The 26,125-nt window shown below is 40.7% G+C and overlaps 2 protein-coding genes across 4 annotated transcripts; one reads left to right on the top strand and one right to left on the bottom strand.

Annotated features, from left to right (window-relative positions):
• The first annotated feature begins 2,104 nt into the window (after positions 1–2,104).
• On the top strand, positions 2,105–9,248 carry LOC113030504 (sodium- and chloride-dependent GABA transporter ine). 3 transcript variants are annotated; one of them, XM_026182010.1, is made up of 12 exons: positions 2,105–2,233; positions 2,317–2,521; positions 4,728–4,860; positions 4,964–5,098; positions 5,225–5,328; positions 5,408–5,532; positions 6,467–6,579; positions 6,666–6,806; positions 6,910–7,009; positions 7,222–7,322; positions 7,428–7,595; positions 8,585–9,248. In XM_026182010.1, the coding sequence occupies exons 1-12, from the start codon at positions 2,125–2,127 to the stop codon at positions 8,735–8,737; spliced, it is 1,587 nt and encodes a 528-aa protein (XP_026037795.1). In that variant the 5' UTR covers positions 2,105–2,124; the 3' UTR covers positions 8,738–9,248. The 3 variants fall into 3 exon arrangements, with proteins under 3 accessions (XP_026037795.1, XP_026037797.1, XP_026037796.1); XM_026182012.1 differs by lacking the exons at positions 2,105–2,233; positions 2,317–2,521 and adding an exon at positions 3,593–3,607; XM_026182011.1 differs by lacking the exons at positions 2,105–2,233; positions 2,317–2,521 and adding an exon at positions 4,164–4,255.
• Positions 9,249–9,281: 33 nt separating this feature from the next.
• Positions 9,282–25,987, bottom strand: dhrs11a (dehydrogenase/reductase 11a). The gene is made up of 7 exons (XM_026182013.1): positions 25,569–25,987; positions 12,961–13,170; positions 12,098–12,192; positions 11,470–11,599; positions 10,485–10,577; positions 10,331–10,396; positions 9,282–10,249 (listed from the first exon to the last, which is right to left on the bottom strand). The coding sequence occupies exons 1-7, from the start codon at positions 25,698–25,700 to the stop codon at positions 10,208–10,210; spliced, it is 768 nt and encodes a 255-aa protein (XP_026037798.1). The 5' UTR covers positions 25,701–25,987; the 3' UTR covers positions 9,282–10,207.
• Positions 25,988–26,125: the final 138 nt, after the last annotated feature.

Raw genomic sequence — 26,125 nt, 5'->3', positions numbered from 1 at the left:
CTTGCCCTGCGGGTTGCCTTTTTACTGTTGAAACCCTGACTTCTTTTCCTGTCTAGGCATTGGCGTGGTATATAGCCTGCACATAACCTGATAAATTGAAATTACACAGACACCAGTACAATTAAACACTAAAAAACAAACAAATATTTGAACCAATGAAAAATAACGTTTTTTTTAACAGAACAGAAGTGAAAATAAACTAAAGCTACTCTTGAATATGAATGAAAATTGAAAACCAAGAATTATAAGAAAATAAATTACAAGAAAATAAAAAGAAAACCAAACGTGACTAGCATGGTCTGCAGCTGCTTGATGCCTGACATCCTGGAATTACTTTTCATCAGTTTTAAATTTGTGCTTTTGCAAACTCTCTGTATGTCATCACAACAGGAAATAATTTACAGAATCTGTTTGTGCTTCTGTGTATGTGTTCTCCGTCCTCTGCAGTGATACTGCTTAACACTGCACCATCTTCCTGCCTCCAGATTGGCTGTACCACACAGGTTGAGGGTTTGTGGACCAGTTATGTCTACTGCTGCACCCCTTCTCTGCAGGTAGGATGTGTTTTCTTTTTAACCTACATCCCTGGGGGATGCTTCACGCTAGCTCTTTCCCCAACTGTCTGATGTCATGATGCAATAAATCTTGCTTGCATAGTAGTGTTTATACTGTGATCGGCAGAGCATGTGTTTAATGTTCAAGCACTTGAAATGCTTTTGTTAGGAGACTCATGTTTGTATATTCTATGCTATTTTGGTGCTTGTTTCCACTTTACACAAGTAGAGAACATGTTTTCTTTAAAATGTCAACATTAGAAATATATTTTTCCATGAGTAACATGGGAAAATGCAGGAATTCAATCAACATTTAACTGGCACACGGGTTTAAGAAAGAAGGTTCTTTTTTGAAAAGCTGTGTGATTTTTCTTGCTGTTTTTGCGAATGATTACATGTTTCAGGTCACCACTGCTTTGTGTGCTGACTATGCTGGGTTAAGGTTAGTGTACAGGAACATGATTTGTTTGGCCTTCATGACTCCATTTGAAATCTGTGTCAGAGCACATACTGTTGAGAATAAATCATGTAAATTCCTAAATATTTGTTTTGTGTGCTGCATAATTTACACATGTAAAAAACTTCACAGAAGACTTTTTTTTGTTCACATTTTATTTATTTACTTTATTTATATTTTATTTAGTAAGATAAGAGATAAGATAAGAGCTCATGTAGATATTAAATAAAATATAAAGTAAGTCCACATCCATAAATAAGAGTTAGATTTATTTGTTTACATTGGCTGGCTAGGTGTTTTCAGGTAGTTCAGTTTTTGAAAATAAAATTCTGCATTTTTTTTTTACCTCTGTTTCTATTTTACAGTCAATCAAAGCACGCACCTATTAACAAATGTCAAACTTTCCTCTCTTTCTGAGCCCTCTGAGCTTTTATACACTAATGTGTTTCTGCTAAGCTAATCATTAATGATCATAAAAAAGGGAGGTTATATCACCCAGAGACAATTAAATCCTGCTCAGCTGTCCATGGAGTTTAGGCCCAGGCGAGCAACAATGTTGACACAAGGAGCAGACACAGATCAAGAGCCCACCAGGCCAACGTGGAGCAGACAGATAGAGTTCACTTTGGCCGGCATCGGCTGTGCTGTAGGTCTGGGTAATGTCTGGAGGTTCCCCTATCTTTGCTACCGGAGTGGAGGAGGTGAGAAATCAAACATTTGTTACATCTTCGAACAGAACTGTGGTAATGTGCCGCCCTCTGTAATCCCTGCACACACAGGACTAAAAATGGTTGACTGTATGTGTTGTGTTGTTAGTGAGTGCGATTTCAAACTATTTTTTAAATTTGACTTTTGTTTTGTTGTTGTTGTTGTTGTTTTTAATGAGGCATGGCGCTTCATAAACCCATACTATAATCTGGCTTTATACTTGCAAATTTTGCAGAATCGTTAGTATTTGTATGGGGTCAAACTTTGCCTGACAGTAATTCATGTGTGCCAAAGTTAAAGTTTAAATGATGTCATAAAACTACCACAGTCTTGGCCTTCTTTCTGAAAATGTGCTTAACTCACTATTACTTCTTGGCAGGTGCCTTTCTGGTGCCATACCTGCTCATGCTGGTGGTGTTGGGCATCCCTCTGCTTTACATGGAGCTGACTGTGGGGCAGTACACAAGGAGAGGTCCTGTACTTGCTCTGGCTACTGTCTGCCCACTGTTAAAAGGTGCTTTGACTAAATTTTGGTGTCCAGTGTTAAAAATGTATAGCGGAGAAATTTATTTTGATGCATGTTTTATCTGACCTCAGGAGTGGGAATTGCATCGGTGGCCATCTCCTTCATTATGTGTACCTACTACAATGTCGTCATCACCTGGGCTCTCTATTACCTCTTCAGCTCCTTCCGGGCACCACTACCATGGCAAAACTGCAACAATACTTGGAACACACCTAACTGCACCAATCATGCTACCAACAGCAGCTACTCCTCCACAGCTAGCCAAGAGTTCTTCAAGTATGTTTCATTGGATGTGATCACTATTTCTGCAGATTATTAAATCCAACTAAATAATGACTGAGTTTGAGCAGCATTATAAAATTAAAGTAATTTTTAAAAAGACTGAACTGGTTACACAAGGTAACTTCTGGGGATTATGTCAGAGGTGAAACAAAAAAAAAACTTGATACAACAACAACTGTAACTGGATGTACAACCTATCAGAGTCACGTGAGAGCTATCGAAGTGAAGGTCACAGATAAGAAATGAGCAAACTGATAGAATATTTTACTGAAGTGTGATAAATCTTAGGACACATGTCACCTTTATTGGCTTTGATCTGTTTCACTTTCTAGTTTTAGCAAGGGAAAGATTCTCAGAAAGAACTTACTCACAGTGAAAATCTTGCAGTAAACAGCAGATTAAGACCTCACATTTTCAGATTTACTTATAAACTCATTAACTCATTTCACTCCAGTTAATGGATAAGCGTAGGAAAGGAATGTGGGTTCAAGTTACATGAATCCTTTAATTTCCATGTGTTTGTCAACCACTTATTAAATTTATGATCCAAAATCCTGCAGCTGACAGGAGCTAGAAACAGAGAACACATTTCTCCTGTGTTGGCTTCTCTTCACTGGCTCCTTGTTTATGTCACGGATCTGGATCATTTTGACACAGCTTTTTCAGTTTCTTATATTTTGGTATATTTCTGTATTATGATTCATGTTCTGGTTCTATTTTGATTATTATTCTAGATTTAGTTCAGTGTCAAGTCTGCATCTTTGTAAATTATTTCTTGTTTCCTGTTTTACTTTGAAGGTTCATGTCTGATGTCAGTGTGTTCAGTTTTACTTGCCCCCTGTTTCTTTAGCCCAAATCTCTCCCAGCTGTGTCTCCCTCCTGTTTCCCATTCCCTGATTACTCCCTTTGTATATAAGCCCTGTGTTTTCCTTTGCTCTCTGTTGTGTCGTTAACGGCTGCTCACCCTCATTTTCACTGTGTGTTCCGTTTTCTCGTTTGCCTGCCTGTTAGTTTATTTGTTTTCCCAGTGTAGTTCGTTTTCTGTGCAAAACCGAGTATCTTAAGTTCTCCTCTGCCTCCGTGAGTCCTGCGTTTGGGTCCAATCTAGCCTGCCTGACAGCACACAGTCATGACAGTTTAATCTGCAATTTAATTCAAAACTGTCTCCTAATATACAAGGTCTTGAATAATCAGGCAAAAGTGCGCTTTGCTCTCAGACGGCTAATTTACTTGTGGTTCCTATTTATTTAAAAGTATTTGCATATGTGCATTGGAGTATTCAAAAGTAGAATGTGAAGCAGAGCCTTCAGCTTTCAGGCCCCTCTTCTGTGGAACCAGCTCCCAGTTTGGATTTGGGAGACAGACACCCGCTCTACTTTTAAGATTAAGCTTAAAATTTTCCATATTGATAAAATTTATACTTATGGCTGGATCAGGTGACCCTGCACCCTCCCTTACCTATGCTGCAATACGCCTAGGTTGCTATTGGCTTTCCATGGTGCACTAAATGTTTCTTCTTCACTCACTCATTGTGTGTTTATACACCATCCTTCATTTAATGATTACTTATTGTTAAACTGTGACTCTCTTCTACACTGATTCTTCTGTTCTGTCTCCCTTCCCTCAAACCCAACCGGTCGTTGCAGATGGCCACTCCTCCCTGAGCCTTGTTCGGGAGTTTTTTCCCCCCACTGGTGCCAAGTGCCTCCTCTCATCTGATGAGTCCATGTTAAGTGAATGGAACTGAAGTGAATGTGTGTTTCAATTGTACTATGCAGTATTGCTCATTCTACAGGAAAGTAACTTGTGAGATAAAAGTATAAAAGTGTACAAGTAGGAAAAATATTCACATGCATGAAAATCAAACCCATATTGTTTAACCTCTGAATGTAGAATTTTCCACATGAATGCACATCTTTACCTTTTGTAGAGAAATAAAAAAACTGTTCTGAAGATACATACTTATAGTGGATATCAAATTAACTTGTATGGTTAAAAAGCAAGAAACTGCAAACACTGAATCAGATATGTCAAAAGGTCTATTTTAATGACTTCCTGACATCTGATTGGATTGAATGTTTTTTCACAACAGGACAGACAGTGTTTTTGAATCTGGCCCATGTGTTTAGCTTTAAGGCATGCCTTTGGGCACTCAGAATATTAATGTTTTTCTAATTTCTTTTACTGTGGCACCTTTCAGATATAAGATGCTAGAGCAGACTAGTGGAGTAGAGGATACAGGAGTGCTCCGGTGGGATCTTTTCCTCATTCTCATTCTGGCCTGGATCCTCATTTACTTTTGCATCTTTAAGGGGGTGAAATCAACAGGCAAGGTGAGAGAGAAACTGAGACCTGAGCAAAAAAAGAAAAAAAAAAAAGAAAGAAAGTGGAGCACTGGACCACAGTTAATACCATATATACGTTTTCTGTGTGCAGGTGGTGTACTTTACTGCCCTGTTCCCGTATGTTATTCTGATTGCCCTGCTGATCAATAATGCACAGCTTCCTGGAGCATTAGAGGGGATAAAGTTCTTCATTGTGCCTGTGTGGGATGAGCTGCTCTCAGTAGAGGTAAGAAACAAGAGAAGAAATGAGTAGTAGCTTTGGAGGAGTACCCTAACTGTTCTAGCAGCGGGGAGAGTCGTGTTATTACTGATAATCTGTGTTGGTACTGATTAGCAGTGGTCTGTGTTTCAGGTGTGGGTGAATGCTGCGGCTCAAATCTTTAACTCCATTGGAATTGGTTTTGGCTCGCTCATGGCAATGTCCAGCTACAATGACTTCAACAACAACATTTTGAAGTAAATGTTTGACCACCAGTTCTTGAAAATAGCTGTGATTTCTTGTTAGTGATTTAAAAGATGTCTTGTCTCCCCACAGGGACACACTGAGCATATCCATTATCAACTCCATAACCAGCATCCTGGCAGGGTTTGTCATTTTCTCTGCCTTTGGGTATATGTCATACCTGCAGGGCATTCCTGTCAGTGATCTGGCTGTGGATGGTAAGAAAAAAAAGGGATGACTGTTTGTGAGTGATTTCTTTTTTTAAATTAGTGAGTGAGTCTATTCTCAAAGGATCTATCCTCCACTTTGCCTAATGTCAGATGGGAATAAGTGATAAGAAAATACACTGCTCAAAAAAAATGAAAGGAACACTATGAAAACACATCCAACCTCAATGGGAAAAAAAAGAAATTATGCTAGATATCGATACTGATATGGACTGGGTAATGTGTTAGGAATGAAAAGATTCCACATTGTTCAGTTGAAGGGAAAGTTATCAACCCACAGAGGGCAGAATTTAACACAACACAGCAAACCTGCTGGAAATGGTACGCATTGATGTGCCGTCCTGCAGCAGACACCTCAGTAGGGTGCAGGCATTGCCTCATGCGACCTGCAGTGACACTGACCCAAGCCAAATAGAAAATGGGGGGAAAAAAAATCAGTGAGAAAATATAAGGAGGTAGAAAAACCTCAGTGGCCTCCAACTGTAACACCAACCTGTTTTGGGGGGTTTTCTCATTGTTGCCCATCTAGTGCATCTGTTGTTAATTTCAGTTATACCGAAGCAGCTGAAGCTGATTAACACCCCCTCTGACTCTTATATAATCTCTCAGAAGTTTAATTAACCACATTTTATGATTCTGTACTCTGATTAAAAAGTGTTCATTGATTTTTTTATTTTTTATTATTTATTTTTTTTGAGCAGTGTAGGTGAATGGGGACATAAAGTAAGGTTGGAGCTGAAGAAGGATTGTCTTGTCTTTACAGATTATTGATCTGGACAATATGTTACAATAATATTGCAATAATGTTACAGTAACACAAATTTGATTGAAATATTTTTATAAAGTCACAGTCATCTGTTATTAAGAAGAATTGCTTGTTCAGTTATAAATGCTGCTCTGACATCTTACGTGTCTTATTGTACAGGTCCAGGACTAGTTTTTGTTGTTTACCCGCAAGCCTTTGCCAACATGCCAGTGGCTCAGCTCTGGGCAGTGTTGTTCTTCTTTATGCTGCTTTGCCTCGGACTGGACAGTGAGGTACTTTACTGGTAACCTCAGGATGGGAATTCATGTTTGCATAGTGTTTCATAACGAAATTCTTATGTCCCACTCCCACACTGCAGTTTGCAATGGTTGAAGTGATGGTCACCAGCCTCATGGATCAATTCTACAAAGACGTGATTCACATTTTCAAGAAAAAGGAACTGTTTGTTCTTGCGGTTTGTTTCGTAGCCTGCCTCTTTGGAATTCCTTGTGTCATGCAGGTACAAACTGTATTTCCTGCTTGAATTTGAACCAAATAAAAAAGATATTGAAGGGTGCTCATTTTCCCTTCCTTGCTGTCCTAAAGAGTATGCCTTTGTCCAGGTGGGAATCTATGTTTTCCAGCTGATGGATCATTACACTGCCATAGTATCCATCATGTTTCTGGCATTCTTTGAGGTCATGGCCACCTGTTGGATTTATGGTGAGAGACATGTGTTTCATTCATTGCACACTTAGAATGATGTAGCACTTTTTTTGGCAGTATCTTAACACATTTTATGGCCATGTGTAGTATCCGAGTTTCACTCTAATTAAACAGCGATTAGAGTCTCTAATCTGCCAGCATGCAAATAAAATGTGCACAGATGTTTATTGACAAGTAAAGGTTGGTCCAAAGTACTTCTCCATCTGCAGGTGTAAAAAGACTTTCAGCCAACCTGGAGGAGATGAATGGACACAAAGCAAACATCTTCTTCAGACTGTGTTGGCTTATAGTTGCTCCTGTGCTCATCACTGTATGTTAACAGGCATTTGTTTTATTCACATGAATATAATGTAGATTTTCATCTGAAATAATTAAAACTTAAATCCAAACTTAAATTGTTTGCTCCTTGATACAGGTCATCCTGATTTTCTCCATCATTCAATTCAAACCTGCCCGCTATGGGGAGTACGTCTTCCCTCCCTGGGGTCAGGGGGTCGGCTGGATCATTGCTTTGGCCTCCATCATCTGGATTCCTCTGGGTGCCATTCACACTTTGTGGGTGCTGCCTGGCTCCATCATGGAGGTGATGTACATATCATATGCATAGACACTATGTTGCCAGAAGTATTCACTCACCCATCCAAATCATTCAATTAAGGTCTTCCAATCACTTTCATGGCCACAAGTGTATACAATCACACACCTAGGTGTGCAGGCTGCTTCTGCGAACATTTGTGAAAGAATGGATCACTCTCAGGAGCACCATGAATTCCAGTGTGGTACTGTGACAGGATGCCACCCATGCAGTGAGTCCGGTCTTAAAGCTGTTAGTGGTCTTACAACAAAATGGAAGCAATTGGGAACGACAGCAACAAGTAGTAGGCAGTGTAAACTCACAGAGTGGTGTCAGTGGATGCGCTGAAGCACATAGTTCACAGAGGTCACCAACTTTCAGTAGAGTCAGGAGAACACCACTTGTCTGACTGCATTGCACCAAGCATACAGTTTGGTGGATAATTGTGTGGGGTACTTTTCAAGAGTTGGGCTTGGCCCTTGAGTTCCAGCGATAGGAACTCTTAATGCTTCAGCATACCAAGACATTTTGGACAATTTCATGCTCACAATTTTAGGGATGGCCCCTTCCTGTTCCAACATGCCTGCATATACAAAGTAAGGTCCATAAAGACATGGATGAGTGAGTTTGGTGTGGGAGAACTTGACTGGCCTGCACAGAGTCCTGACCCTAATAGAACAGCATTGAAATTGAAAACTAGAGCGGAGATTGTCAGCTGGGCCTGCTCGTCCATCATCAGCATCTGACCTCACAAATGTGCTTCTGGAAAAATGGCCAAAAAATTCCCATAAACATTCCTTGTGGAAAGCCTTTCCAGAAGAGTTGAAGCTGTTATATCTTTACATTAAACCCTATGGATTAAGAATGGGATGTCACTCGGTTCAAATATGTCTGAAGTCAGACGAGTAAATATTTTTAGCAATATAGTGTAGTACTCACGCACATGTTCATATATAATCAAGCTGTGTGGAAATAATTTTACTTCATTTCTCGTGCAGAAATTAAAGCTGTCCCTCACACCGTATGCGCTGAATGAAAAGTCAAACATGCCGTACTATGAGAGGGGAGGACCAGGTGGAAATCCACCCATCGCTGTCATCAGCCCCAGCTTCGATCTACCTGAAAAGCATCCTGCTGAGACGTACTTCTGATGCCTCAGTGTTTTGCAGGCCACCTACAGTGGCAGATTACTGTTAAGCTTTAACTAATCACAGATTTATGTCTTCAATCTTTGTCAATTTTCTGGTCAAATTTAACCAACACGTATTACAAGAATGTACATGATTGTGATCCATATCTACTATGCAGAGCATTTAATGCAACAGGATTTTTTTTTTTCTGGAAAGACGTTGTTTAGAATTAGCTGTCACTGTGTGTATCTTCAGTGTACTTCTTTGTGAAAGAGCTCCAAAGGGCAAAGGAGTAGACTTCGCACATTTCACTGCCCTCGTTTATGGAAACTTTGCTAACAGTGCCATCTTTTGGCCACATGAATTCAAACATGAGCCATACTTACATTGTAATGTACTGTCATTTTAAATTTACAGTATTTATAGTAACATTTTTCTAGTGATCAACTTAAACCACTGTCAGCTTATTATTGCAGACTCATATGTGAATGGACACCAAAAAATGATTCAATATGTCAGGTGTAATAAAAGCAGTTTCAACGTCTACAGAAAACAGAAACATAACTACTTATGGGCGACTTTTTATTTATTCATTTAATGAGAAAGTTCCAACAGAAGGGTACATGGTTCTAGTAATACACGTGCACAGAGTTAGTTTCCTCCACTACAGAATTTTCCAGTGTGTCCTTCTTGTAACTCCTCAGAAATGAATACAAAGTGCAGAACATCTGAAGTTAAACAGGCAAAAAAGGGAGATGCCCCTATGCTTCACATACAAAGGGTTTCTCTCCTTATGAATGGAATATGCTGAATATGAATGTGTTTGGAATGAATGTGTTAAATATGTTTGTGAAAACATAAAGGTAGTAAGGGTGGCAGGATGCACAGACTGCTTATGGTTACTGTCGGTATGACTTACTTAGCCTTGTCTAGCTTTTAGTTAATGTGAGCCCACATCTATCTCTAATCAAAAGTTAAAATATTTATTAGAAAAATGAAATGGAAAAAAACTTGTCTCTTATAAACAGCAATTACCAATTTTCAATTTCATTTCAAAAAGATATGTCATATAAACTACAAAAAAAACAAACAAATGGAAAAAGAAATAAAATCGTGCAATCAATGGCATACGCTTCCCTCTGAAGTGATGGCCAAGCAGATGACCACACAACACAGCAGCAACTCTCTCTATTTGTTCCTATTGTAGTCTGGATTTGGCTCAGTTCAGCCCTGAGCCCAACAATTCACACATGCCACTTTGCTGCACTCAGTAGTATTTTTGTAGTGTTTTCCAAAGTCCATGCCCTTCATTTTGTTGCACAGCTTCCTTAAGCCTTCTGCCTTTGTTGACCACCGCCCCTGCAGACCTGACACAGCTGTAGTTGATTTTTTAATACCATCCCACCCCCCACAATCTTTGCACAGCAGAGGCTGCTAAGGAGTCACCGTGGTGCTGTCTGTCTGCTCCTCCTGCAGCTCACTCTTCTGCTGCTATGACACCTGCTCCACTGGCCTCATCTGCACATCTCCGATCTGAAGATAGAAAACACTCAGGAATCAGCTACCACTCAACTACAAGTCAGTACTGTAACAGTCCCAGACAGACAGAAATACCTGGACGTGAGGAGGGGCACTGAGGACAAATGTGACTGCACTGGCTATGTCTTCTGCTTTCAAACACTGCAAAGCAGAGGGAAAAGGTTTTATTAGCACAACAGCAGATCGATAATTTCACATTTGTTGACTTCAGTGATGTGCACAGCCTTACTTTCATACTCTCGTACACTGAAGCTGCCTTTTCTGGATCGCTGTTGTGGTGTCGGAAGGCAAACTCCGTCTCCACTATTCCAGGAGATATACACTGCAGGGCAGGAAAATGAATGACAAATGTGCTCTTTACATACAGGGTCATGGTGTCTACAAATATGAAGACGTCAAAATGAAAACTTTTAAAGATACCACATATACAATAAATACGACTCTTTATAATTAAACACACGTGTGTGAGTTAAAAATGAACAGCAGGGTCAAATCAAGTATCTGATTGAACTTCAAAACATGCTTTCAAACGCATTTTATAGAAGTGAAGACAAAACAAAATTATGATTGTTACACCTTCAACATACTGTGCAGTTTATTTTTACAAGCATTTCCAGGCATTTGTGACTGGAATCGTCCCGATTTTGCAGACTAACGAGAAAGTGGGCTAGCGAGCCCATCATCATCGTCATCCTCAGTGTTTCCATGGGAGTACATTTAACAGCGAGCGATCGTAGCTCAGGAGTTGGCAGTTTGTCTTGTAATCGGAAGGTTGCCGGTTTGAGCCCCGGCTTAGCCAGTCTCGGTCATTGTGTCCTTGGGCAAGACACTTCACCTACCGCCAACTGGTGATGGCCAGAGGGGCCGATGGTGTGATATGGCAGCCTCGCTTCTGTCAGTCTGCCCCAAGGCCGCTGTGGCTACAACTGTAGCTTGCCTCCACCAGTGTGTGAATGAATAGGGGAAGAGGGTCTCGAAAAGCGCTATATAAATGCAATCCATTATTATTAACAAACATTACAGACTCATCCAAACAGAATTCAACACAGTATCAGATTTTTTAAAGGCTTTTTAGGCTTAACACTCCCACTTTATGCTGGACTACGTCTGTGTTGTCTGCTCGGAGTCCTCTTCACACTGTTGGATTTTATGTGATCCCATGTTTCACTAAGCTAAAGACAAACCTTTGCACTATAATGCAACGACTAACTCACTGTGGCTCTGATGTGGGTGTTTGCCTCTCGAAGCTCTTGCCGTATTCCCTCAGTCAGAGCAGTCACAGCATATTTAGTGGCACAGTAGAAGTGCTCATCGGCACTTGGCACCACTCGGTGCCCACCCATACTGTAGAAAATGAGAAAGACGAGAAAGATATATGAGCTGGTAATTGCTTTTTGTAGCTCAACGCTGATTCAACACCAAGTAGCCAATCCTCTGAATTTCCTGTGGTGTTCTTTTAAATGACTTAACCAGTGCATTATTAGATTTCAAACTCTGTATCACTTAATATCGGATATCTCTATAGCCTTAAAACACTCACAGAGCTATAGCTCTAAACAACATTTGTGTCAAAGTTTAAATTCCCATTTTTAATTAAGGCAATTCTAAGAAAACCTATATTGATAAAAATAAATGCTAATATAACAAATCTATAAACAGTTTTCAGTTCAACATGTGGGTGTTCTTTGCATTGCTCTACATCCAAAATGTGCCAGATGGGGCTTAAAATTGGCTTTACTTAATGCCTGCAGGATTAAAATCACCCAGAACAAACTGGCTGAGGTATTTTCACATTAATCTATAGCTTTGTTCCTAGAATTGTATGTTCCTTGTATAGCTTACCTATTAATATTGATAATGTGGCCATCATCCACATTCCTCTCCTTCATTGATTTGTACGCCTCACGGGTGCAGATGGACAAGGCTAAGACATTCACCTGCAGCAGAGGTGAACACAGCACATTTCTTTAACTTTAAAATAACCTACAGTATGCATGTATTCACACATCGGTGTATGAACCATTCAGCTACAACTTAAAAAAAGAAAAGAAAAAAAAAAAGACAGAAAATGAGAATCATTTGTGAGATTTGCTTGTACTTTATTGTAAAGAATTTCCAATGATGAAAGCTGTTCACTGGGTCAGTGTGTTAAACCATCTGAACCTGCTGCTCCTGTCCAGCTTGTAGCCTCCAAACTGCTTCCGTAGTGACATTGAGAGAGAGCAGGTTACCACGAGTGTGCAAGCAAGATAGGGGGAGGTGACCAAACAAGGTCAGTGTGCAGATTAAATACAGGCTAAAAATACACTGCTGTACACGTTCAAGTGGGCTGCCATGACAACAGATGAGCAAGAGCCAGAAATGCTGGACTCTGGAGACAGAGATTTGGGTGCAGGGGGGTCTCCAGTGGTCAAGAGCTCAATGAATCAAAAGTCTCAACAAGAGACATAGTGCTGGCTTTCATTAGCAGGCCTCTGCTGTGCCAGAGTCTCTCCCCAGAGCCAATGAAGCGGCCTTTGTGAGGGGAGGGAGCAGTGTGTATGTGTGCTTTTACTCACTGAACAACACAAAAACAAGACTTGGACTCATAGTGAGCAACCTCCTCCTTCTGCTTCACTGTTTAATAGTAGTAATCAATATCACATAAGAGGAAGCTCTAACCTTCCCTTTTTTGCGTTAATATTATTGTCAGCGATCCAACTCACATCGATCATGTTCCTCCAGCCCTCTGTCCTGCCACTGAGCAAAGGCTCATTGTGGGCCAGTCCAGCATTGTTGATGCATACGTCAACGCCCTTGTGCAGTGTCTTGATTGCTGAGAACATGGACAAGATCTCCTCTTCATTGGACAGGTCACATTTGTAAGGGATCAGCGTGCCGCTGTAGCCCGCACTCTGACATTCTGCTGCCAGCTTCTGAAAAAGATAAATCACACCCAGTTTGACTGCACTGATATATTTGTTAAAGAATAATCACTACAAAATGTCAAGTGCTGTTAATGACCAACTGATTAACTTTCAAGACCACGATTAAGATTACATCAAACAACCCACCCACTCAGGAGAGCGTGGAGAACACACAGCACAGCACCAAAAAACTAGATAGTCTGTCAGTCAAACCACCCAATGATTCCCCCACTCAATTATAAAAAGCATATTAACCGAAATTCCGCATTTGACCAAAATCATAACCATGACCCCTCATAAGAAGACTTTGCACTGATACGGACAGGCTGAGCTCGCTACAGGTCGAGCAGGCTGCACTCTAACCAGGTCAGCTGGCCGTCCACCACTATCGGCGTACGATACAAACTGACACAGATCCCCCTGCTAGGCACAGCTGTGCCAGTCACCTGATGCCTTGCTCTGGGTGCCAGTAAGACAGAGGCAGCAGGGGTGTGGGGGGCAGGTGGAACACCAAAATGATGCACAGCACTATAATGTCAAGGATAAAATGTTTCAAACTGCACTGGTGTTAGAATTTGTCATAGACTGCATATAAACGACAAACACTGCGAGTCACCTCACAGAAGCCAGGAATTACCATATTTGAACAAGAGGGTGGAGTGCCAAGTTATTAACCAACGCTAGCTGGCTTGGTTAGAAAGATACCTTGATAAACTGTTACAGGTTTATCATACAGGTATAGTAGGTATCTACTAATAAGTGCTAAATGACATACACTATAATACAGACTGGAAACCTGTCCAGGGTGTACTCTTTCTCTAACCATCCTAGCTAGCTTGGTTAGCAATTGTAGTATCCATGACAGGAACTCACTGATGTGAACAATCAACAGTAAATGTTGGTTTTGGTCTCAATCCCACATAAGAAAACAAAAAGGGATTATTTACAGGTAAGTCCCTTTGTACTGCTGGCCAGGCATACAAGAAGCAATCCATCATAGCCTTGGCAGAGATGCCAACTTGTGCACCAGAGAAAAGATAAGAGACCCAAAATGCCAAGCGGCCACACAACATGTTGAGAGAGTGATGATTTATTCAAACGCTCCCGACACTCAGAAGAGAGTTTACCTGCCCAAAACACATCATTAGCCAATAAAGACCTAATCACACTTCCATGTCCCTCCCTTCCCCTGCAAATGAACCCCATTTTACAAGCAGAGCATGTTGTAAAGATAAAACACACATCTTCTCATAGTTCAAAGTTCACAAAACCTTATGTGATCAAACGTGTCACAGAAATGACACGTGATGAGCTGTTGTTACGTTAGGCACCTACATCAGGGCACAGCAGGATGTAGTAAGAATATAAATGATTAAAAACAGCAGAACAGAGCTGGCTGTCACTCACCAAACGTAGCACATACTGTTTTATCTACAATGTCTATATGACTATATTGTGGCACCTGATCTACAGTACAGTCTGAACATGATTCCTCTGCAGCCACCCCTTTAGAGAACTTGTTAAAGCCTGTTTTTATAATCAGGACGATATTGGATTGAGGAATCATTTTGATGTTTTTCTCTAAAATGTATAATAGAGAGAATGCCCCCCATCTTACATGTCGCAGCGTGCAGATTTCCCTGCTCGTCCTTTAAGCCGTTTAACTTGGATTATCCAGAAAGAAGGCATTACCCAAACAAAGCTGTTAAAATGCTAAACCGCTGAAAACACTACAAGCAACTCTTTTGCTCGTGCTGTAGACAGGTGAACCGCTCCCTTTATGCACATTACCTGTGGTAAGCTGTGAAGTGCGGTCTGTTTCACTACAATAAGTCAATTATCTGAGCTGCCTTTAGACCAGCCCTCTTTACTTCACACTTGCCTGAGTCCGTTTAGAGACTGGCCCTCAGGCACGAATGAGCAGGCAGAGAGCCTGCTGGAGAGGCTCTGTGGAGTTTAACGTAAAGGGGAAGCAGGGCCAGTCTTTTGTTAGAGAGGGGGAATTAGTTGTGTTACTGTGGCTGAAGCGGGAGCAGCAGAACAAACCGGGTGTGATCTCGGTCCAACGACAGGAAGTCTCAGGCTGTGAATCTCTGTGTGTTTGTGTATGTAGGTGTGTTCTGGCACCAGATGCACCACTGTAGTTAGTACCAGACCTCATAAAGGCCACAGCAATAGAGCATGCTGTCCTGCAGATAAGCAGCCAGGTCTGAAAACACAACAGCAGCATAGTTGGAAAATCCAAGATTCATTCATCACCATCCAAACTAAACCAATGAAATATGTTTTGGCGTATTGTGAAACAGAACTTTAACCTCCTAGGACCTGGCGTCCACATATGTGGACATCACATTTTGGGTTATTTAGACTAAAATACTCAATTTTGCTCTACATGGGCCTGATATCCACTTACGAGGACATTATACTGCCACTGTTCTATCAGAATTTGAAACGAATATCCTCATATGTGGCTCTTATTTTTCTTAAAAACAAAAATAAGGTAAAAAAGAAAAAATCTGGTAATTCTTTGTTTTTACATTCATTGGGCCCCAATATGCCCAAATATAAAGAGAAATTAAAAATGCATGTTGTGGAAGAGTTCAGGTCTTAGGAGGTTAAAGATACAGGCTAGAAAAGCCCTAAGACAATGACAACTAGCAGTGATGTTAAATAGCAAAACACAGTGTCCCCCAGGACACCTTGCCCCCAAGGTGTCCTGGGGGACACCTTGGATGGATGGTATGTTTCTTTGGACAAGATTGACAAAATGTAAACGCTTTTACAAGAGATCTACCAACCAACTGGTCAGGGACTGACTTAGCTGGTCAATCTCATAGATGTTTAATTATGAGTGTATGTTTCAGGCATGCACAACATATACACACACAGCAGCACAGGCAAATAATCACTTGCACGGTCACAGCCATGCACCAACTTGTTGTTAGTGTGGAAGCTCTTCACTTGAGTGAAGACACCAGGTTTGGGAAAGTAAACCGTGGGGGGACCACCACAAAAACGTTTGTAATAACAAATCTAATCCGATTCCTAAATCATCTTCACCGAGCTGAACATGGACATCAGAGCCAGCCACAAGCCAGCAGCCTCGGTATGAGGAAAGAAGTCTCGGTATGAGACTTTTTTGTAATTGGGTTTATATGAAAATATCAATTTGCAGAGAAGAAAAGTAGAAAAGTAAACTGGACATAAAAAAAAGAATCTTTACCAGCCTGTCATGCTTTGGGGAAATTTAAGTCAGCCAAGAAAATTGCTGTTGAGACTAGACTGTCTTGTAAAAGCCTATCAAATAGTAGTAAAGTAACTGATAACACAGGAGGTGAATGAAATTCAAACAACAAAATATGATATAACAGACTATTAGAGTAATGTATTTACAAAGTGCCCTGCAGCAGTCTCATGTACATGTAATAGTCACATTCGTGGCCTGTACGCCCTGCAGGAGGCTGGTCGTCAAAGCAAGGAAGGGCCATCATTGTTCCACACCACGTTTATCAATCACTCACTCACTCATGTGGAACTGGTGTAAAACACACCAGCAAAGCAGCTTAGAAGAGATAAAAATAAAGATGCCAATGTGCTGAAGGCAGAGAAGCTATAAGTGGTGAGCCAGATCAATAGCACAAGGCAGCAGCCATGAGCTGAGAGAGCTGAAAAATTAGATTAGTCTCAGGCTGACTCAGTTCTCTTGTAAAAAAAAAAAAAAAAGGAAAAAAAGGGAGGGACTGTGTTATAGGGCACTGTGGCTCATCTGGTAGGTGGCTAAAAAAAAAACTAAATCAAAAGATGTAATGCAGCCATAATTCAGTCAGTGATCCCTCCCCTCTTCATCCTTCCTGTCCAGTCTTTTAAGTACCTGGGTGACACACAAAACAATTTAGCCTGTCACGATGCATTTTCATCCTCATTACAGGGGCTGTTGTCCAGTGATTACAAAAAGTGTTCAGGAGGAGGGAGGGAGAGCGTGTTGGCAGGCAGAAAGTGAAACAGAAGGAGGGAGAAAGAGAAAATGCATCCTGAAGCAGGCTGCATAAAGCTTATCAAAACACACTCAGTTTTCAGTATGCTTTACAGGAAGGCAGAAGAATACAAGCACAAGATGGCAAGTGCAAGCTTCAATGAAAAGTCAGGGCAATCACAAAACAGAGAACCAAAATAACATTTGGATATGTTAAAAAATAATTTAAAAAAACTTGTAGCCACAGATCGGGCTAAGACACTTGAGTTTGCTAAGCTGTGTCATTCACTCTACAGCTCAACTATCATTCTGTGACATGAAAATGCACTCAAGTGTCATTCACAGTTTGACTGCGGGGTCAAGGGTGAAAGTAAGCTGTATAATAGGATTGCAGTAGGGTAGGAAGGACGGTTGTGCAATTATCTTGTGTTCATGCTGCCACTAAAAGGTCTAAAGGTTGAACAGAGTGGTTTTATAGTGCTTTTCTCATGGAACACTCTAATCAAGACAAGGAGATACGGAAAATAATTACAGCCTTTCTTAGTAAGTCACCAACACGCTGGGGAGTTCCCAGCAACGAGGGATCAAGAAGAAGGCGAAAATGCCTCCCAGCGCTTTGACAAAAATGTCACAGTGGGCACACAGTGTGCACACTGACTTTGATTTCAAACACACTAGCATGCAAATCTAAAATCAATGATTACGTGTGCATGACCAGGTATATGTAACTGGCTCCAAAGAAATGCTTTTAGAACTCTGACATGCTAAAGGTGCTGCAGGCAGCCAGGTGTTGTGTAACAAACTGGTGCAACCAGTGTGGTTACATTTTACTTTGGAAAAACCAAGTGATAATGCCCAAGTGAAGGTAGACGCATGTCTTTTAGCCTCTGAAAACAGTTTGATGGGGAAACTTTTCAACTATGTGTCAATAACAAATAACTACAAAATCCAGCCTTTATTCTTACGTTCACAAGGTCATCATATGATTTTTAAAAAATGGCTCTCCAGTTCTGTTTGTAGTTGAAACATGCTGAGGGGGTGAAGCTTCCATGCATCACATTGGTTTAACAGCTCATGTGATGGGTTGTTTGTGCACCTGATTGTGGCTGTCGTTACGGCAACTTTGCGCTCACTGCCACCCTGATGCTGGCTATGAACCACATCACTACGCATGCAAAGTTTGTTGATGACCTGAGTCCGGAGGAGACAACAAAAAACAAAACACCCCCCACACACACACACACTGGAGAGTTGATCCAACACGAAAACTTTCAAAGTGGGCCAGCCTGGCCTATTTAACATGTGAGTCTAGAGTAGCCATAAAACGTCTCCAATATCAGACAAACACCCAATTACAAATCCAGTTTGGCTGCTGATGAAGTGAGAACAATCCAATTTGCATTCCTTCACCCCCCCCCCACCCCACAGCCTCAAAAAAAGGCTGGAACTTGGTGAACTCGTCGCTGATTTGGAGTACATAGCACCATAAAACTCCTCTATTCAAAGATCCTGACCTGCTGCTACAGTGTTCAAGACATTTCAGTCCTTCTGCACTTCACGTTTTGCCGCACACAATTTCACATATCATACATGCAAAAAGGAAGAAAACTGGATTCCAGCAAGTCTTTGACAGTACAGAACAGGATAGGACAGGAAGAGCTCCACCTATCACAGCAGGAAACCCGGGGAGAGAATGTCAGTGCCATTAAACTTCACACCTGGAAGGATGATAAGCACAGACAGGACAGCACAGCGGTGGTGCAGGGAGAAAGGCCCGTAGGGGTCACTGAGCTGCCTCAATCTATCAGACTTCTAACTTCTTCATATCCAACTAATGGTGAAGCAATTAAGACCATTTAGAGCTTTCAAAAATCTATACAGAGCAGTGAAAAGAAGGTTGCTTTTAATTAAAAAATGCAGGAATACTGCTTGTGTTTCAGTAATGCTTTAATAATGTATTAGAGTTATAAATGTATCTTGCTTTCCTCTCACAGAGCCTGCCAGTATGCAATAAGTGAAAATTAAGTTTCAAACAAATGATTACTTCTGACTACAGTAAGAGAGTAGAAATTGAATTTGTATCAGTGTCAGAAATCTGCATCTACATGCAGTTTAGACTGCTGCTTTCCTATTTGAGAAAATGCTCTTATTTTTTGTGCCTATGTCAATGTTGCTCCTCTCAGGAGGGATAGGGGCTGGGGACTGAATCCATGGAAACACAGTTTATTAATTAGGTATACGTCTCTGTCAGCTCACAGCTCAAGTGGAAAGCGTGCAGTCAGTGGAAAGGCTTTCTGCATGGGTAAGACAAAAGCAAGCCGAAGGAGCTGTGAGGTAACCTGATGAGCTCAAGAGAAATTTGATATGAGGGGGGAAAAAAGGATATGTGGAAGGAGAGATAGCAGCAAATATATTAGTACTATACTGCTACAAATGGGAGCTTTGGAGAAAATGTTTAAACAGCTATTTAACTATGTGGTTTGTTCTAAAAGAAAGAAAGAATTTGTACTAAAACAGGGCCAAAATGCAAAGTGAGGCAGAAGATTTTAGACAAATAGGTAAAGCTGTTTGACCTGACCCACTTCAAATCCTTTCTGCAGTAAAATCTATTCACTGTGAAACAACAGCACAGTTTGCTCAGACACGACCTAGAGGAGGTGGTCAAGACAGCTTCAGATTTGCAGACAGAGACGTAGATTGCTTTATTACTGTGCCACCTCAGCTTTAGAAGCATGACTGAGCACCTTTTACCTCCTTCAGAATAAGCATGATGCTGAAGCAGGTCAGCCAGTGCCTGAAATTAAACTTCAGGCTCACCCGCCAAGAGCTTTGAGTTTTAAATTAGGATTTACTCACGCACGTAAAAGATGCCCGTGCCAGAGGCTACTGTGTGCAACAAGCGGTGAGTCAGACGTCTGTTTGTTATTAGCCCATTGAATAAAGTGAGCTGGATCACAGGGACGAAGTCTTAAAAAATGAATAAAAAGCACTTTATTCAAGGGCTATTATCTCCACTGACAGTCTCGATGAGGAAATACACATAATCTGCCTTTCGTATTTCATATTCTCAGTATTCTAATCCCAGAATGTTTTCTTTTGCTGAGCTGATTTTTTTTTTTTCATCTTAGATTATCTCCTTTGGGCATACTTTAGGCAGAATCCCTGTGGCATCTATTGCAAACAAAACCCTCCATCAGTCTGTTCAGCACTAGAAGCCGCAAATGATGTTTGCTAAATTTATCTGATCTAAAACTGCAGCTGCCAAAGCTTTGATTTTTGACATGCGCTTCACTTGTCCAACGCTTCAAAAGCAGGCTGGATGTCTGGGTTTGATTTCATCTGCTTCAAATGGACCTGTGTACAGACAAATATATATTTGTATATATAAATAAAGAATTCAATTCAACTCAATTCATTTATATAGTGCAAAATCACAGCAACAGTCGCTACAAGGCAGTTTATATTGCAAGTTAAAGACTAATATAATACAGAGGAAACCTATAATCAAAGAACCCCTTATAAGCAAGCATTTGGTGACAGTGGCAAGGAAAAGCTCCCTTTTAACAGGAAAAAACCTCAGACAGAACCAGGCCCAGGAAGGGGCAGCCATCTGCCATGACTGCTTGGGAGTGAGGGGAGGGAGATGGGCCACAAGTTACAAGAGTCAGTATTTTAATGACAACTAATGATTAAATGCAAATTAGGTAAGTGAAGAAAAAACACTTGCCTCATGGGAAGGCCTACTGTCGCATAACTAAGGGAAGATTCAGGGTCACCTGATTCAGTGCTAAATATATGCTTTGTCAAAAAGGAAAACTTTAAGGGTAGACAGGACAGGATTTTTTTTTAGAGAGGGTGTCTGTCTCCTGAATCCAAACTGGGAGCTGGTTCCACAGAAGAGGGGCTTAAATCTGAAGGCTCTGTCTCCCATTCCACTTTTTTAATAGGACAGGAAACACAAGTAAGCTAGCAGTCTGAGAGACCAGACAAATGTTCTTTCTGGAATTAGTGTGGATTAAGACCAATGACTATGTAAGAGGCAGACATTACTATCATGAAGTCATTTACTGGTTTCTAGGATTGCATTCTGGGCACACTATGGGTCCGTAAGTAGACTGATTTATGAGAAAATTGGATGCCAAGTGAAAAGTTTTTGGTTAAGAAGTCACGTTAACAGTGTATGGGGAAACAGACACAGACACGGTTACCTGGTAATTAGTGTTAATTAACAGACAAATCTATCACAAACATTTTACCCACTGAGATTAAAACAGAGACTTCTGAGACTGACTTTACTACAATTACCACACAGCAAGTCACATCACTTTCATATACTTGCAGCTAGCATGCTCCAAAAGTTACCAAAACATTTAACTTACAAAACTAAGTTTAACTAATAAATATAAAGTCACCTAATAAAATAAAACTCTGTATAGTAGAGTATCTTGATGCATACTCAATTTGTCTAGGTAAAGAAATCCGACAAATTTGATTCTGTACTTCTGGATGTTGTTTTCAGTGGGAGAAACATTATTAAAAACACAACATCCACATGGACAGAATCAACTTTCTGTGATCGGCACACTATCATATTCAGATTTTCCATGACTGTTTCTTCACGTTGTGATGAATAGCAACCACGTTCATTCTCTTATGAATGTGTGTTTATTACTGCCTCCTAATATACCGTGTAAGCAGAAACAACATGCATATACGAGCTGTGCAGGCCTGAGTGACTCAGAGGTCTTAAGATGAACAAATCAGCAAGTGTGCTCTTCTTCTTTGGTGTCAGATCTTAGGCCAAACTAAACCATTCTAAAACAATTCTGCTTGGTTGTGCCCCTCCTTACCCCCTTCTTTTACGCTACTATGATGCAGTGCCTGCATGATGTGTGCATCGTGCTTTTCTTGGCATACGTTAAGATTGCAAGAACGCCATTTCTAAATGTTTAGCATCTTCAAAAAACACATGGACACGTTTTACAAGAGCCTTCTTCCAACAAAATAAAAGCTTCTCCCACTGGTCTTACAAGATTTCAAAGGAATAAATGAGAAGCCGTGTTTCCTCTACTTGGATGCTGTCTCCATTCCTGCACAAAGCCCATGGTGACCACATGTCTCCCTCCAGCTTGCAGCTCCCCTACTGCCTACACTATAGTTTCACAGACAACAAACCAATAGTGCTGCCACTACTCTCCACTCCACTTTCTCAGAGTTTTCTTTACCCAGAAAACAAAAAAATCTTCTCACTTTACTCATTGTTTTAGCTCATCTAACACGAGGGATAACGCAGCTGTTAAAAACACTAACTACAGCAACATTATTTCCCAGAGTAAAAGGAATAAAAAACTGAAGTGACTTCAAGAACAATTGCTTTGTGATACATTGCATTTCCCACTAGCAGCATACCAGCTCTACAGCAAGAGCCCAGTTTACACAGCAGGGAGAGTACAATACTGTCTTTGTCCTGCAACTCACACACACACTCTAAAGTCTTGTACGAGTGATGGTTCTGCCTTAATCTGACAGAAACCTTTCATTCTTCACACCCTCATAAACACAACTATTAGCTGAAGCTTGTATCTATGTACTATAAAATCACAAAAAAGTGCTTCAATGCTTGGTCACTTAGTGGACAAACCAATGAGTGCCTACTACCTGACCCCCTCAGAATCAGCTGATATTTTTGTGCAATAACTGCAGTTTAAAAAAAAGTAACTTAAAAGCAATGCAAATCAATTTAGGGGGGGGTTGGCCTATCCCAGCCACCATAGGGCGAGAGGCAGTGTACACCCTGGACAGGTCTCTGGGCTGTCACAGGGTTAACACAAAGAGAAAGACAACCATTCACAATCACACCTATGGGCAATTTGGAGTCACAAACACAAACAATGAAAAAAAGACCGAAAACACCAACTTGTCTCCTTGTAATTCACGCTTTCACAACAACACGGCATTTGGAGTTCCTAATACCCATGTTGCGACAATAATCCTGTAAAGGTTAGTGAAATGCAAACTGTTAATGCAAACTGTGGAGATGCAGAAACTGCTGGTTATTTAAAAAAAGGCACATTCTTATCTCTTATCTCTTTGTTTAAAGGAACTCAATCATTGTTATCAATCCCAGCACCAGCTCTTAAATGACATCCAATCATTATTCAGTTGCTCGTGTTTGCATGCAGCTCGTGCTCACACCATGTGTGAGCTAGCATTAGCATAAAACAGCAATGAGAAACACATAACACTGTCATATATCACTATAACACATGATTTCATGTACTGTATGCTGTATAAAGAGACCAGCAATTAAGTATAATTATGACAACCTGATTCATGTTGGATAGCTAAGATCTACACCGGGCAAGCTAGCATTAGCCAGCACATTGAGAGCTCAACCTTGGATGTGATTGCAAAAAACAAACAAGATCCAGTGATGCTGACTGTAGCTTTCACCCTGATGGCTAAAATGCCACTTGGTTGTTTATGTACTAAAGTGGAGAAATTACTTGATATTCAACGTAGCAGCTAGCTGGCTAACCTAAACTTGCAAAAAATACTACCTAAGCCCGCATCGGTACCGGTTTAAGTTGTTCTTACATGTTTGAACCTTGGTTGTGCTGGAAGCATCAGTTAAATTGATGGTTAACATCAGTGATTAATAACATTTTGACGCTGGGAGCAGAAGACAAGCACTGAGTTACTGATGAGTGAGCGCAACTGTCACATCTTTAAGTTTTCACTGAAACTTTAAACCAAGTTCTTCACAATGTGCTGTTAGAAGCTACCGAGAAGGCCAGAAATGTTCTCATCTTTGAAAGTTGCATTAAAAGTCATTCAGTTTAATTCATTTTCATCAATGGATGAAAGGAATGTTGCATAGGAATATTTAATTTAATGGAATTGACTGATGTTAAAGCATGAGAAGGAAAGAAAATGTTAAGAATCCAAATACTGACATACTTAAAGGATACATACAGTACAACACCTTTTATATACACATATGACAGAGTTAACAAATACAACACATTGGCTGTCTCAAAGGTGGCGATGTGTGAATGCAGTAGGCGTTCTGCAACACAGCACTGGAATCTCTGGGCTGACAAGATGTGAAGCTTAATAATTGGCCAACAGGTTAAGCAGGGTGCACCGCCTTACAGTTAAGCAAGAGTTAGTGGGACAGGGCCTATAACACCTACCTCTGGGGAAGCGTGGGTGTTACTCCAGTACTATAAAGAGTTTCTGCCTGTTCCTCTGTCAACCACTGAAATATTTTTTGAATCAAATCCACAGTTCAAAGAGTTAATGTCAGTTCAAACATAATCACTCACAACACTAATTTATTTATTCAGTTATGAGAGGGGGACTTAAATAGTAACTGGATGAGTCTTTTACTATCATAGTGGGGTTTATGTAAGCCCTCTGTGATACCAGTAATTAAGCAAAATGTGTGTGCATCCAGACGGACCAAAACAAAAGTTTCAGTGGAACTTCTCCAGAATTTATTTTTTAATAACATTGTCATTTTCCATGCGTTTTGATTATTATATTGTTTAACATAATCTAATGAGCTAAATTAAAATGAACTAAACAAGTATAGATAATACTTGCACACACATTTTACAACAACTTGAGGGGTGTAAAGCTGGTGGTTTATATGTTTTGATTTACTTGTTATTCATGTTTGACTGAAAAATGCTTATTACATTAGGCTTATTACACTGTTATCTATGTAATCTATGTAAAATTAACGTTTAATAACATTTGGGACTTTGAATGTATCAGGCGGTTAATAAGATTGTAAAAATCTATTTCTGGCTATGTAAGAAGAAAATATGGGTCATTTGTTTGTTTGTTTGTTTTTGAATCCGTGCTTTTCTTGCTGTGGGCTCTGTCCCACACAATAGTCAGTTAACTAGTATATCTTACTTAAATGCAATAAAGCTTCTGACTGACGTCGCTGGGGAAGATTAACCAAGAGAAAGGGAAACGAATAATAGAAAACGTAATGAATTAGGGGTGTGGCTGGCTATGTGGTGGGTGGGGGTGCAGGTACAGGAGCATCACTGCCTTCTGATTTAATGGGTGGTACTTTCTCTGAGTGGAAGTCCAAAGTACAACAATGTCCCAGCAGTAATATGGAAAATTGGCAACATTAGCTAGTCGGAATTTAGCTATTATTTACACCTCTTACGACCGTTTGACCTTTTTAATTTGAATTTCGGCACAATCTGTTATAAAACCGTGTGTTTAAATTGACCAAATAAATAATATCGATTTAACTGGCTGTGATACTGGGGCTAAAGGTTTTTAGCTGAAATTGATGTTAGCTAGCTGTAGCTACTTTGTTGTTGCTTTAAACAGAGCTAGCTTCTCCTTTGAGTCGAACAGACTTGTTTCACAACATTAATTGATATTTTTCATTAAAATCACCCACCTCTATTTTGTCGACATTCCTGGCACAACCAACAACCCTCATGCCTTGCTGGACCAGTGCCCGGGCTACAGCGGCTCCGATTCCCACCGAGGCGCCGGTCACCAGGGCCACTCTGCCTTTCCACCGCTCCATCTCTCCACCGGCACTGTAGCTACACAAAACAGCCGCCCCTATGCTGCACCTCTACCTGCTTAGTTCAAGCTCCTACAGCTGGGACTGCAGCTATTATGTGCGATAGGTTCAAAATTAAGGCTGTAGTAGGTTCGGGCTCTTGTATCAGTCTGAAGCATCCAGGACAGCAGTAACCACTGCGCGTAAACCCGAATCCACGCGCTCCTCTGGCCGAAATATGAAAAGTCCAGGCGTGAGTAAATGTTTGGTTCACATCACCTCCCACTTTCTTTTTCAGCCCTGGGGCCTTTACTTTTTTTTTTCCCCCCCTTGTGGTTAAATGCCGCCCTCCGCCGGGCATTACGAGAACAACAACAAAGGTATGTTGCTTTCATGTATTTCCTGCAAATCAAAGTTTTTACTTTAATTTTTTAACTCTCACGCGG

This window comes from Astatotilapia calliptera, chromosome 10 (assembly GCF_900246225.1).
Source record: "Astatotilapia calliptera chromosome 10, fAstCal1.2, whole genome shotgun sequence".
In the NCBI taxonomy this organism is placed as follows: Eukaryota; Metazoa; Chordata; class Actinopteri; order Cichliformes; family Cichlidae; genus Astatotilapia; species Astatotilapia calliptera.
The sequence above is the reverse complement of the archived record's forward strand: the minus strand, read 5'-3'. Positions and strand labels throughout refer to the sequence as shown.